Source organism: Felis catus, chromosome C1 (assembly GCF_018350175.1).
Source record: "Felis catus isolate Fca126 chromosome C1, F.catus_Fca126_mat1.0, whole genome shotgun sequence".
Taxonomy (NCBI): Eukaryota; Metazoa; Chordata; class Mammalia; order Carnivora; family Felidae; genus Felis; species Felis catus.
The window spans coordinates 178,399,328-178,414,428 of NC_058375.1; the positions used below are offsets into that span (position 1 = coordinate 178,399,328).

At 39.4% G+C, this 15,101-nt stretch overlaps 1 protein-coding gene across 4 annotated transcripts; it reads left to right on the forward strand.

Moving 5' to 3' along the window:
• The first annotated feature begins 81 nt into the window (after window positions 1–81).
• Window positions 82–12,877, forward strand: NABP1 (nucleic acid binding protein 1). Of its 4 annotated transcripts, XR_006583443.1 has the most exons (7): window positions 226–834; window positions 1,135–1,273; window positions 3,889–3,960; window positions 5,632–5,707; window positions 6,161–6,227; window positions 7,466–7,920; window positions 9,837–12,877. XR_006583443.1 is itself a non-coding variant. In XM_019838397.3 (6 exons), exons 3-6 carry the CDS (start codon window positions 3,899–3,901, stop codon window positions 7,633–7,635), a joined length of 375 nt encoding a protein of 124 aa, XP_019693956.1. In that variant the 5' UTR covers window positions 82–219; window positions 1,135–1,273; window positions 3,889–3,898; the 3' UTR covers window positions 7,636–8,835. The 4 variants fall into 4 exon arrangements, 3 of the variants coding, with proteins under 3 accessions (XP_019693956.1, XP_019693955.1, XP_003991031.1); XM_019838397.3 differs by lacking the exons at window positions 226–834; window positions 9,837–12,877 and adding an exon at window positions 82–219 and having other exon boundaries at window positions 7,466–8,835; XM_019838396.3 differs by lacking the exon at window positions 9,837–12,877 and having other exon boundaries at window positions 216–342; window positions 7,466–8,835.
• Window positions 12,878–15,101: the final 2,224 nt, after the last annotated feature.

Consider the following 15,101-nt stretch of genomic DNA (forward strand, 5'->3'; position numbering starts at 1 on the left):
CGGGCGGGGCGGGGCCGAGCGCCTATTGGAAGGCTGAGAGGGCGGGGCCCAGGCTGACAGCCGGGGAGGAAAGAGGGAGGCTGCGCGGACGACGCCGGACGGTTCCGGACCCCTAGCTTCTCTTCCTACAAGCCCGGAGGGCCGGGCGACGGGCGTGCCGACGCTACGTGACGTCATAAGGGGCGTGGCGGCCGGGGTTGGGGTCCAGCCTGCGCGCGGGTGCGTTCGGCAGTCGCTGTTTGGGACGCTGAGTGCGCGGTTGCTAGGTCTCCGCTCCGGGTTCGCTGTCACAGTCTGTCTCTTTTCGAAGCCTGGAACAGACTGGGCGCGCGCCCGCGTGTGGTGTGTGTGTGTGTGTGTGTTTGTGTGTGCTGTGACTGTGAGGGGGACTCAGGGCAGAGACGTCCCCTCGCTGCCTTTTTTTTTTTTGCCTTTTTACCCAAAGGAGGCGGTTCGCACGCTTGCCTTCCTGTCGCCCCGTTGGGAGCGGGGTTTGCGTGTGGACTAGTTCATCTTTTTTTTTCTTTTTAAACTTGTGAGCCCGGTTTTTTCCTTCCTTTTTTGGGACTCAGTGCCGTCTGGGCTGGTTTCCGTGATCCCTGACTAACCGCTTTCTGCCCGTTCTCTCGCCACCCCCGCCCAGAGTCTCCCCTGCGCCCTCGCCCTTGCCCGGGAGGGTGGGAAGCTTTGTCCCACTCCCTGCCCACACGCGTCTCCGCAGCCGTAGCCGCACCTGCCTCAATATGAATGGGGTCAGCGACCCACCTCTTTTTATAAAAGATATTAAGCCCGGACTGAAAAACTTAAATGTCGTCTTTATTGTCCTGGAGATAGGTAAGTGGGGTCTGCAGCCCACCCCTCCGCCCCCTTGCGTTCTGGGGCAAGAGGGAAGGGCGCCGCCGCTGCTAGCCGGGGGCTCCCCTCCTCCTCTCCTCCGTTCCCCCTCCCCTCCCCCCATCCACGTGGCCCTGGTGGCCCCCGCCGGGGCTCGGATCCAACCTGCAGCGAAAACCCGGGGCTCGACCTCTTCCCACCTTTCCACTGCGTTTGGATCCCGGAGGAGGAGTTAGATCCTTTCTGGAAGTCCTCATCTAATACACCCCTTCCCCCCTTGTGATTTTTAAATCTTCACAGGACGCGTGACCAAAACCAAAGACGGCCATGAAGTGAGATCATGCAAAGTAGCAGATAAAACGGGCAGCATCACTATTTCCGTGTGGGATGAAATCGGAGGTCTTATACAGCCAGGGGATATTATTCGGTTGACCAGAGGGTAGGTGTGCACAAAATGGGGAGGAGGGAGAATGCTTCCAAAATAGCAGTCTGCCGAATCATTGCCTGATGGGGGATCTTGGCAAGTTCTGGAGTTCCATTCTTTTCTGTGGGCCTCCAAGCAGTTTTGAGCCCCTTGGATGTTAACTTTAGATAGTGGACAGCGTTGGGATGTAATACCCTCGCCAGTAAAAGTGTTCAGTTTCACCAGGGAATCTTAACCCACTCCCCCCTCAGTTTACAGGTTAAGTAGATTTTTAAATACTCTTCGGGGATTATTGAGTATTTTTAGTAGATTGATAAAATTAATATAGTCAATACTTTTCTCCCCCCACAAATTATTGAATACAGTTGTCAGCTCTTTTCCAACCTTTCCCCCTTTTTAGTGACTTTTGAAGTCCTGCCTATATTTTATTTAGACAGTGAGGACATAAGATTGTAGTTGAACAATTTAGCAGTTTTTGTGGTGTGTCAAATTTGTACTCGGATGTAAATATTAAGAGGGGAAGTTGACAATATCTGGAAGGCACCTTCTGGAGAGTAATTTCCTGTGCCTATTGCCGTAAGGTCAGCATAGTACAAAAACCAGAATGATATGCAGGAAATGTTTGGCAGAAAGAGGTCTCTGCTACCTCCATCCAAAAGATTCAGTTGGCTGATTGGCCTTTAAAAATAATTTAGCACACCTTTTTTTGGTCTGTTTTTTGATTGGCAATTATCCTGCCTTTAAAAATTTACCAGGTATTTAAATTAGGAAGGTATAAGGTCAGAAAAGGGTCTTGAAATGGATTTTGGAAGTTCTGTGGTCAGTAGAATTAGAATTTATTTGTCACAACTATAAGAAAAGTGGGCGGAGATTGATGTTGGCAAAGTAAATAGAATCTCAGAGAAGTGTTGGATCACCCTGAATGGAGGAGGTTAGAGCCCTTTGATAATATCTTCCAGGCCTTACAACATCTTCAGGAAGTGAGGCAGTGTCATCAAAGAAGGAAGTGAGAGTCAGAACGTAGACATTTTATTCTCATACAGTGACTCATTAGGACACTAATCGTGTCTTTTAAATTTCCATATCTGTAGCTTACACAAAAGAATTCCTGCCTGTGAGGGTGTGGTGAGGATTAGCATAATTAAAGTTTTTTTGGCTGCCAAAGTATTTCTCATCCAGTGATTAAAAGTATCTTATACAGTGTAAACAGCATCCCATTTCAGATATTTCATATTTTGTAGTCACGGAAAACACATAGATGTGGCCCTCAAAAAATTTGTGGAAAAACTAAATTCAGTATCTGTATAGTATTTGTACAGGAATTTCAAGGAATATAATTTAAAGGAAAATTCAAAAGTAAAGAAACTCCACTGGTTTCTAACTACAGTGTGACCTTGAGGTTAATACACTTCTTTAACTTCGTCTTCTGGAAAACGGAAATATTTATACTTTACTTACTAAAATAACATATCCAGCGGAGTCTGGCCTGTTTATTAGAAGGCCCTTAAATTCAGGTTGTATCTAAGAAAAGTAGTTTTCGAAGAAAGGCATACATCTAAATAATGGTAATTTGAATATTCATAGGTTTATCAGGACACCCTGCTAGTGTTGATCTCATTCCCAAAACACAAGTGCCAGTTAAATGTTTACTTGTAGTAACTTCCAATTTTTTCTCAATATGCATTAACTTTTACGCTACCAAGGTGAAATATTAGTGCACTATCTCTTCCAAGTCACTTTTTGTATAGTGTGAGTGTGCTGGAGTCTTTAATAAATAGGTCCTTACTAAAGAGGAATATATAGTATGGAACTAGTAAGTGTTTATTAACCTATATTAAAAGAGGAACCGTCACTATACTTAAACAACATTTAGTTATAATTCACCCTTCTAAGTCATAAGGTTACCATTGTAGTTGTATGGAGAACAACTGAAAACCAAACCTTGGACTGATTTTATAATGTTTAATTTACATTTCTATTAGATTTGTGTGTAGGAATATTTAATGATGCTGTGTGCATTCAAAGTTGATCAGAATAAATAATCTGTTCAGCCAAGTTGATGCTAAAAATTGCAGATTTGGAAAGGCAGATAGGTGAGAGATTGGGTTTTTTTTTTTTTTTTAAGGTCCTTGATTAAATTTTACTAAATTTTCAGTAGCTTATCTACCCTATGTGTTTTAAGGAGGCAGAGGAAAAACTATTCCATTAATTTCTGAGTAGACCAAGTAAATGAGTGTAAAAGTAAACACTTGGTGTTGATTTTTATAAATTCTGTGATTGAAAAATAATTTCTGCTTAAATCTCTACAGTTGAAAGTTCTTTTGTTAATTGGCTAAAGACGTGATCTTTGGAGTATAACAATGCTTATTACCTTGCAAAAAAGACTTTCAACTCTCTAAGGGTAGTTATAGGTAAGACAATTATGTCAGAATTTGGCAGTTGTTTTTCGTTGTATTCCTTTGTAAGTAACAATCAAAATGAGATGAATTGTATTTGATTTATTACCATAAACACAGAGTTTGATCTCCACCTAACCCTAATGCAAAAAAAAAAAACCAAAGGATAAAGTTTTACTTAAGTAGAAGGACATACACGTGTTTCTATAGAGCTGATGTTTCTTTTTTGTCTAGGTATGCCTCCATGTGGAAAGGGTGTTTGACACTTTATACTGGAAGGGGTGGAGAACTTCAAAAAATTGGGGAGTAAGTATTAAAACGCATTTCCTATAATTGAATACATTGCATAAAATATCTACAGAGTAACTGGTAGGTATTAACTGTAATAAATTTCTCTTGGCTTTTCTTGACTGGTATACTGAATGCCTTCCACAGCAGACTGTAGAAACCACTTTACACGTATGTACCAGTTTAATAGCCATCTATTCTGTTTCTTGTGGTTGAGAAAGTCCATTTTCCCCAGCAAAGAGAATCCAGTTGCACTTGAGACGAGCTCCGCTGGGGCCATTTCTGTAGGCTTTGGGAATGTGCAGCTTTCAGGTGTCACAGTGCCATTTGAAATAAGTTCTGTCTTCTAGGGAATTGCCAAATAAGCAGCTAGGTAAGAAGCTAGGTTTCAGGCCATAAATTTATCTCTTTTCATTTATGGGTGAATTGTACTCGTGATAAAAGGACTTACAGCGATGACAATTGAAGTCCTGTATTTATCCACAGTCTAGGTACCGTACAGGCAGCCACAGTGCGAGCTTCCATACACTACTACCCTCGTAATCTCCACCCTGACTTGGAGGAACCATCCTCTCTAGGGGTGTAAAGGTAATTCAGCCTCCATATCAGCCTAGACATTTGGGATGTATTCATAAAGTATTGTGTTAGCAATGAGCCAGATCATTAGTCCATTCTGTTTGGTTAATGCTTAGATACCTACTTAACGCCCATCACACTGGAGGATATTTTTAAAGAGAAGCCACACGTGGCACTGAAAAAAGGGTTGTGGGGGAGATACTCTTCCACACTACAGGGATAAGATTCTTTGTTTGGAAAAGATAAAGCAATGTTGCTTTTAAAGATCAGAAACAACATTTTGCTTTTGCTAGGAGAAAAATTAGAATTCACTTATGTTTGTTTTTAGAATAGTATTAGAGCAACATGTTATTGAAAGCTCTTAGCATCGTTATTATCAACGGATTTAGGATCTTGTCCTGACCTTCATGTGTACAGAAGTATTTATAATAATAGAGGTCACTTACGTGAAGAACCACTGGAGGTCAATCGGTTCTTAGTGACTGACAAGGTCAGTCTAGGATTTGCCAAAATTGATTTTAACTTCTTATTTATGGGGTGAGGAGCTAAGTAAATGCTTATGTGTAATGTTAATATATGCCATAGTCGACCTACAAGAAGCATTGGGATAAACTTGTCTTTATAGCCACTTGTCTTTATTCATACCTGCACATTCCACTCTTAACCGTGAATGATTATCTTTGCAGATTCACAGTGATTGGTCAAAAGAGGGACTGGATGAGAGTGTGTGAATGGATCAGTGCAAATCCATCACCACTGCTGGAAAAACCACTCTGGAACCCTAAACATGGTTCAGTGGCATCAGCCTATATGGAAAAACAGCACAAAGATGTGTTTCTGTGTCTTTGATCTTTGACATGATTTATTTTTTTGCAGTACAGAATTAAAAAATAGAATGTTTTATACATGTAGGCAGTTGGATATTTTCAACTACTTTGTTTTATGGAACAAAATAGCATTTTGGAAGTTTTTGTTGTATAAGTAGTTAGCATGTTGCTCTTTGGTTAATTCATTTGACACCTAAATTCTTCTTTCCTATCAGTTATGCATGTTATATGAAGAAAGGTTGATTATTTTAGAAGTCATTTAACTTTGTGCTTTATTTTCTTTCAGATTTTGTATGGTTTATTCAGAAGTGCCAAATTTCAGTGAACCCAACCCAGATTATCGAGGACAACAGAGCAGAGGGGTAATTAATCCACATGTATAGTCTATTTTTATGGTTAGGGTAATTTCGACTGGGTACTCTAATTCTGTGACTAGGTGTCCAACCCTGTCGTACCCAGGTTATAATGAAGACAGTTGAAAAAAAAATCTTCTTAAAGTATTTTTATTCTCTATGTTTTGTGAGTCTGTATATGTATCTTTAGTATCGTGTATTAAATATATATGCCATTTAGTACTTTGAGGAGTAGGGAGTAATGCCAGGAAAATACAGTAAGATGTAACAGAAGCTGTGAAAGATTTGGGAAATATTCCTGAATGTTAACATTGAATGGACTTGGGTAGATCTTTAAAAAAATTTATTAAAAAAAAAACCGAAAACCAAAAAACTTTAACAATTAAAGAGTGGATACAACATGTTATTATAATAATTTTTTAATAGATTTTCAACTGGTTAAATTAAAAACATATTTTTTAGGCACAAAATGAACAGAAGAATAATTCCATGAATAATAATATGGGTACAGGTACATTTGGACCAGTGGGTAAGATTTTTTTTTTTTTTCGTATTTGTGATCAGATGTTAAGAATTAAGAGATTGTATCCTGTGAAAGGTTTAGAAGAAAATTGTCTTTAGGCGTAGACTCGCACTAAAAGGGAAGTGCTGGTTAACAGGGAATTCCTAAATAACTGATTGTCTAGATAGCAGATACCTTCTGCAGCTAATTTATTGAGCACATTTTTTAAAAATGTTTCTACACATATATTTATTTGTGTAATTTAAATTCCAGTGTAGTTAACATACAGTGTTACATTAGTTTCAGGTGTACAGTGTAGTGATTCAGCAATTCCATGTGTGCTCAGTGCTCATGAAGATAGTGTCCTCCTAATCCCCTCTATTCCACCCATCCCCCCACCCACCTCCAGAGCACATTCTATATTTAAACAGTGGCTAATAACAAGAAATCTGTTTTGGTGATGCATAATATGTTTTTCCATCAATTTTTTTTTTTTTAAACAAAATTTCTGTGATCTAGTGGTTATTTAATAGGTGCAGAATTACTGGTCATTTTGGCACACCAAAAGCCTTTTTTCTTTAGACTAATAGCTCAACCTTAATTTTTCACATGCTGATAGCTGCCTCTTTAAAAGAATCGCCTTTACAAAGACCTCAAATACTCTCAAATGTCATGTTAATGGTGCTTACAGCTGTGTTAAAGGTCTTTTGAAGTTTTTATTCTTAAATAACTGAGGAAAAGTCTTTGGGATTGGAGTTTGTTAGGGTGGCTGAAGTTTTATTTGACCTGGGGCTGCGTGTTTTGGCACAGCTGGTGATCATCACATTGTGGGAAACCTTGCTGTCTTTTCTTTGCAAAGTTAGAATTACACTGTTCTTTTGAAGTGTTATTAACCGTGTTTGAACCTAATGCCAGTGTTCATACACCATCTTCCCCTTTGTTTTTTTTTTTCTTTTTCCCTTACAATGTAGGCAGTGCATTACCTTTGCTTTTGTACTCTACTAATTTTTCATTCTATTGCCCAATCATCTATTTCTGTCTCCCTGCTGATCAGCATCAAGTGAATGTATTTACAGTAATCATACATCTGGAAAAACCTAGAGCCCACATTGAGTTTTTTCCAGTAGTTTAACAATAAAGGCCTTTGTTTTCTCTAATACTACTTGTTAGCATTAATAGTGTGCGTTAGGACTTCAGATAGGTGTACTTCTGTAGATCTAGGTCAGTGTCTGAAAATGATGATGAACTTTTGTATTCTCTTTTAGGAAATGGGGTTCAAACTGGCCCAGAATCAAGGGGATGCCAATTTTCATATGCTGGTAGAAGCAATGGCCGGGGACCTACAAATCCACAGCTACAAGGAACGGCTAATAATCAAACAGTCATGACCACAATAAGTAATGGCAGGGACCCTCGGAGAGCCTTTAAAAGATGACCTATGCCAAATACTCACATGTAGTTTTTAAACTACATGCCCTACTTGAACACTTACTGCACTTTTATTTATCGTTAACTGTGAAAACTATGTCCTTTATCGGTTTCCTTTTCTGTTTTTGGTTTGGTAACAAGAGTGGTTTGTTTTTATAGCAAAACTGTTAAGCTGCTCAAGTCTCCTGTTGAAGAATTTGAAGAATGGGAACACTCTGAAAAGTAGGGGCATTTATTTTTAGAGCCAGAAGATCTATGGTTATCCTCTAAAAAGCCTGCACCCATTTCGTGGGTGAGTTACTTAAGACATCAGCATTATAGCCTCTATGAGTCTATCTTCTGTATACATTTTGTAATATTTAAAATAAGGCTTAGTGGGAGATGTTCTTTTGTCTTAAATTCAGGTATTGCCAACTGAAGCAATAACCACTAAAAAAAACACAAAAACTCAGTCAATGCTAATAGCAATTTTTGAGTTGGGACTCTAGGAATGATTGATGTCTTCACTGAGTGACTGCCATTAAGGTTTTCCAAGGACTGAACCATTCTAAACTCTTGTTTTATTACCAAAAAATATATTCTTTGTCAGAATTACAGAATAGAATGGGAACTGTATTATAACAAGTAATTTTTATAAGAAAGCTGCATTTATTTTAGGGTAGTCCTATTAATATTTGTTATCTACTTTGCGCATTACACTGAAGGAAAATTTAAAACTTGAGGCCTTGAATATTTATTTTTTGAAACTACCATGTCAAATATTAACGTGTAATTTGAGGGAGTTATAAAGTCATAATAAATGTTGATTTAATTATTAAAAGTTGTGATGGATAGATATTAGAATGAAGGCAATTCAAATCAAATTCGTGTAGAAACATGCAGTCTTAAGTCAGTCCTAAGTACTTACAGAAACTCATCCTGGAGTGAAAATCCTAGGGACTTGCCTTCTTTGAAGAGTGTATGTATGTGTGTGTTGTCAGAGTTTCTGAACACAATTCACAAAGCCTTATCAGCAAAAGTTACATGGCTCTCTCTCTCTCAAGTGAATACAGCTTTATTCAGAGATGTAAAGGTAGAATTTATTTATGTGTTTTAAGTGGTCCCCAGTTCCACTTTTTACTGTAGAGTGGATAACTGGCAAATTTTTCTGTTGTTAGAATTCAGTTCTTCAGTACTATCTCTTGAATAAAACTTGCATTAATGTTAACAGACCTACCTTATTTTTGCTCTTTGAATGATTTACAGTGGAGAGCCGGCACATTTTACCGTAGTTGTAATGGTTGCTTCAGCCTGGCGACTGCTTAGCTCTGTATTTGTCACTGTCTTTTTTCCCCTACCTAAGTCACAAAATAAGTAGACTCTGTTTTATTAAGAACTCCATAGCCTTCGAATATGAAAGTTGGCGCCAGAATATTCACGTACCCTAATTCAGTGTATCTAACGATTTCATTACACGCTGCATATTCGGCACTGTGGAGAGTGTTAGAGGTGGATGATGACTAATCTCAAGGAACTTATTTATGGTTCATAGTACTTCAGTAACTGGGGTTTATGTGTGCTAGAAGTTTTTCCTTAATCATCTACTCAATGATTGTAGCTAATTTGGCTTTGTGACTAATATTTTCTTAAGATGTTCACAAAATTACAAACGCTTGGAGTAAAAAAAAACACTAAAATACTAAAAAAACCTTTTTTAAAATCTGAGTAGCGGTAGGAGCGATAATACTGTAAGCTGTTTATGGGAGAATATAGTGTTAAAGATGATTTTAAAAGGAAGAATTTTGGAGTTTCTGAAAAGTAAACTCTCAGGTTGAGCTCATTGCTGGGCTTCCAATCCCAGCCCTGTTGTCTCCTCACCTATGATGGTAGGAAAATTATGACACTTAAAACCTGTGAGCCTTAATTAAGTTCCACAACTTGAAAAAACAAGTAAGTAATATCATCCCTTTATAGAGTTATTGAGGATTTCCCATGTAAGTGATCAGAATCATTTCTGGCTACAATAGGCAGTCAAATGTTTGTCCTCTAATCATACCTCAAGAATAGAAAAAAATGCATTTAGGTGTGGAAATACTGTTACCCTTTAACACGGATATTAAATAGAGAAAGATCTAAGCTTTTACTTTTGTAACTGACATTTGCCTCAGTAATTTAATCTTGTTGTTCTGTGTTCTTTATCATTTATTAACAAATCTCTTTTTTCTTAAGGGAAGCCTTCAAAACCCAAGTGAATTACAATCCATAATGAATATTTGCCCTACCAGTCTGCTTGGACGGTACTCATCAAGAAGAGGAAGAAAGTTTTCTACCTTCCTCTTTCCTGGTGCTTTCACCTGTGAATTTTTAAATGTTTAAACACCTACCGAAAACAAAAATCATTTAGTATAGCAATACACGCTGCTAGGATTGGGTCCCATTTCATTTTGGCAGAACAGTTCTGAAGAGGTTTGAAGTGTCATCGGCCAGCTGGCCCCTCCTCTCTGGGCCAGTTTTGGGTTGTTACTACGATCCAGAAGTTCGTAAGGCCAGAAGATGATGGGTAATAGTGAAGGGTGCAGTGTGCTTTCCCCTAGGCATTTACACAGGATTTGCTTTTTTATTACCAGCTCTTGCTTTGTTCCTGTAGTTTCAGGAATCCGCTTTAGCTTTGAGGACAGTTTAATTTGATGCCCTGAGTATCTGTAGCACTGAGTACTTGCCACTCACATTTTGATCATTTAACATTTTGAAAGAATGTTTAATTTGCTGGGTTGAGTAATATAATGCCAAAGGGATGATGCTGAAAACAAACAGATGGGAGGTTAGTAAAAAAGAATCTTTAGAGTAGAGGTAGCTGGTTAACTAGTCCTGAAAAGTTTTCTCAGAGGTACAGATTGACTGTTCTACATCAATGTGAAGACACAACGGCAGTTTTAAGTTTATGTAGATCTGGAATTTCAGTTACTGAAATGACTTCCCTTTTCTGTTAGAAAGTGATTACTGTTTGCTCCAAGCAAATTTAGGCTGCCGTGACTCTTAAGACCATTTTCTCTAATGTATTTGGAAAGGGTCTAGAGACAACAAACCTTGAAAACCGTGGAAAAGGCAGTATTAACATGGAGCACTTGCCCCCCTTTCCTATCTGATGAGTCTTTACGTTTCTGATAGAAAAGAGGGTGACAGTTCTCTGGTAGGGGTTGGTTGTATGACGGGTGAAAGCAGATGTTCTTGGCTGTGGTGGAAACCAGGTTTCAGCCAATGATTAAATGTCAGGGTAATTAAAACACTCCCACATTTCGCAAAGAAGTCCTAATGATTAACAGTTAAGGTATGCTTCTGAGGAAATCTGATTGTGACCTTTGGAAAACAGCACTGCCATGAATGGTATGTTGTTAGGTCCTCAGGGAGAAGCTTAGGAAAAACATTTTGCTTTCCAGGTGTATTCAACTTTTCTCCCAAATTCCTGGAAGTTTGTTTTATTAGGCACACACCAGACTTTTGTTCAAATATTGTGACCAGATTACTCCAGGTTTCTGAGCTGAAAGTGTCTAATGATGTTTCTCAAAGCACAGATCACAAAGTAAGAAACAGACTGGAGAAAACCAAGTCCGACTGTTCCTAATAAGCCATTTATTTAGTACTTTTCACACTAAGAACATTCAACCCAAAGATGTTTTTAAGGGCTGTTTACCAGTATGAGGTAACTGGTATGATGCAGTAAAATGAGCATTTTAACCAGTTTGACTGGTAGACACTTCAGCCTTTTGAGAGGCCTCAGTAGGTAACCCACAACTGCAGTGTGACTCCCCAAGTTTTAGGACCACGCCAACCCAAAGCTTGGAGACTAGCTATTGAACTGCGAATAGACCCCACAGTCCTCACTATCACGTGTGCTTACTGACAACCTCAACGTAAGGAGTTGGCCTGGCTTTAGAAACCGGTTCTTTACCCTTTTCAGCCAAAAAGTTTTGTTTTACTCCAGCAAAATCTTTTGGACGTAGAGTTAGTTCAGTGTCTTGTCCATATGTTGACTGTATGTTGAGTAAAACTGAAGCAATGGTTTATAAGCCAGTTGTAGGAGATTTTCCCCAGGAACTTGTTAGGACTAGGAATTGGTTCCCTGCTGGACCAGAAGGGGACTTTGTAAGTGTAGGTCTGGTAGAGCAGCACTTGAGATAATGACCCTGAAGATTTTTGTGTCTTGCCCTTGACATTTCCCCCAATACAGAAATAACTTTGCTTTAAAACGACACATGCATATCTCCATACATCCTTAGTTTCATTTATTATTGTGAAGCTAGAATATACCAAAATTCTGGTTTGTAAAACATGGGAAAATTGTACTTAGAAGCATATGTCTCCAAAGCACAGAATTGATAGGTAAAGTAGGGTAGTCCCAAGCAGAGTAGGGTTTGAGTATGGCCTCTAGATGTGAGCATTGTTGAGTTTTGAATTAGGTTCAAATAGAACTATTCAAATTATGTCCATACTAAGATCAGATTATTTATAATGGAGTCACCTAGCTTCATTTGGGCCTAAAAGTAAAAAGCTTTTTCAGCCTAGGTTTCTGTTGAATTTTTTACAAGTAGATTTTATTATTGCTTATCTCAGCAAAGTACATGTTTACAGTATCTTCTACCTTTCTCTTATCTCCCAGAGCATTCCTCAGCCCCCTACTTTATTATGTGGAGTGAGGCTGGCCAAAGTGAAAAGTAGGGTGGTCGAGGCATGGTAAACATTCCTAAAAATGCCCAGTAGATCCCACTACTTACAGGATGGCAGTCTTGTTCTGTACAAGGGCAGCTAAATATTTTCCACAAGTAACATGCAAGGCATTACTTGGTTGCTATGTGGGGCTAGTCTTGTTTCAGATACAACCCTAATAGAGTAAGATCTCTGACCTAGGTCCTGGGACTAAGGATAGAAAAGGAATAAAAAGAGTAGTCCGCACAACTAGTGCCATCTACTGGGTGATTATAGTTTCTGTAGTTTAGGGATCTGGCTTAACACGTGGGGAAAAGCTTCCATTCCATTGGGTAAGAATTTTTGTCAGATGGTCTGAGCATGATACAGAAGATCACTAGGGATTAGTTGGACTGTTTAATTTTAACGTATGAACTAGCAACACTGACATCAAGAGTAAATTCCTTTCAGTTAACCAGGTTTCTTAAACCCCAAACTGCCCCCCAAAGCCATAGAAAATATGGAAAAGTTTGCCAGATTTTCTGTTATTTGTCAGCAGAATGTAAAAATTATATATTGACAAACTATATATTGACTAGTGTAAACTGTCAGAAATACCCTTTGGTGGGTGGTGTTTTGGTAAAAACGGGTGAAGTAGAATATGGAAGTACCTTTCTTTGTAAAGTCCTGGCCCCATGACTACTGTTGTTGTTGTAGTTACGTTAGCTTTGCAGGACATAACCTATTTTAAATGTCAGTGACGATGTGCTTTGGTGAAAAAGTTTTGAGCTGAGGAGATCCTGGTTTTTGAGTCCTAGATGTATTTACTGGCTCCATGTCCATGAGCTTTGTTATAAAATGAGGATAATGAGGCTGTGTGAGCCAATGGATGCAAAAACATCGCAACCATATCTGGGGCTCAAAAAATGTCAAGCTCTTTCTCCATGAGCAGTGGAAATAAGGCAAATACTCATCATTTTCTTCATGCTGTCAGAAGACAATCTTTTCTATAATTTTATATCTGAAATACTAAGCAATTTATATTAGTTATTGCAATTAGGCTGTGTGTGTGAGTGTGTGACACACACAGTCAAGCTTTTGCAGCCTTCTCTGGGCACAGAAAAGTATGTATGCTGGCAATTTACCATGACAGCACTGTAGGGTTGAGTCTTCACAAAGATCTGCTCAATAGCTGGGTACCCTGTGCTGTTTTTTCCTTCACCTTTGCCCAGTGGGTGAGGGTGTGGTTATGAAATGGCAGAGGGAGAGGGAGGACATGCGGGCCAGAGTGTGTGCCACAGAGGAGGTCAATGGCCAAGGGGAAGGCAGAGGGTACACTGGAAGGAATTCCATATTCCCAGTGACAGTCCTCAGAATTGCTGTGCACCCAGAGGGCAGAGTGTTTGTTTGCTTCTGATAAAGCATTGGGTAACTTCCCAACATCTTATGAAAATTTTCAAATATACAGTGATGTTGGACAAGTTATAGAACAAACATTTGTACATTCACCACTAAAATTAAAAATTATTAAAAGAATTTTTTTTAAATATTTACTTTTGAGATAGAGTGCAGGTGGGGGAGGGGCAGAGAGAGAGAGAGGGAGGGGCAGAGAGAGAGAGGGAGATACAGAATCTGAAGCAGGGTCCAGGCTCTGAGTTGTCAGCACAGAGCCTGATGTGGGGACTCGAACTCAGGGACCGCAAGGTCATGACCTGAGCTGAAGTCAGACGCTTAACCGACTGAGCCACCAGGTGCCCCTAATCTTTATTTTTGAGAGAGAGAGAGACAGAGACAGAGTGTGAGCAGGGGAGGACAGAGAGAGAGGGAGACACAGAATCTGAAGCAGGCTCCTAGGCTCTGAGCTGTCTGCACAGAGCTCGATGCAGGGTTTGAACCCAGGAACTGTGAGATCATGACTTGATCCAAAGTCAGACACTCCCCAGACTGAGCCACCCAAGCACCCCTCACCACTTAGATTTTATCATTAACATCTGAGACTGGTTTTATCACATCCATTGCATTCATTTATCCATTTTTAATACATTTCAAGCAGACATCATGAATATTTCAGCATATTTATTCACTAGAGTTCAATATTTTGCAGTTTTTAGTGTAAAATTTACATACAAAGAAATGCACAAATCTTAGGTGTACATTTGTGAGTTTTAATGAATGCCCATGCCTATGTAACTCAAGCCCCTATCAAGATACAGAATATTGCCATCACTGCAGAAACTTTTCTCAAGCACTTTCCTAAATTAACCCCTCTTCCCATGGACCAGGGGCAGTTCACTCTTCTGATATTTAAAAAGCCATTGTTAGCTTAATTCATATGTGCTAAGGTCGGCTCTAGATTTCCTCACTGAGTTAAAGAACTCCAACCACGTCAGAGTACTGCCAAACCCAGCCTCTCACACATCTCAAAAATGTAATCCCAAGACCTTGGTATTTTTTACCCTGTTCCCTTATTTCAATTTAGCTCCAGCTCTGCCCTTACTATATTTATTTATTTGGCCTCGAGATTTATACTTGGCATCCTAGACTCTTCAGACGGAAACTACTGGAATGAAGACCAGCTGGGCAGGATGCCTTTCAGTCCTAGGACTGTGGCTGGAAGGAGTTGGCTACCTGGGGTATACCACTTTGACCTGAGCAGTTCTAGTTGAGATGGGAGCCTCTGGCAGGACATGATAAGAAGTGGCAGGTGTAGAAGGTACACTGAATGCCAGGAGTAGAAGGGATACACTGGAACTTCAGTGTTTTCAGGTCAGGTGTTCAACTATTCAGATTTTGATTCTAAAAACTCTAATT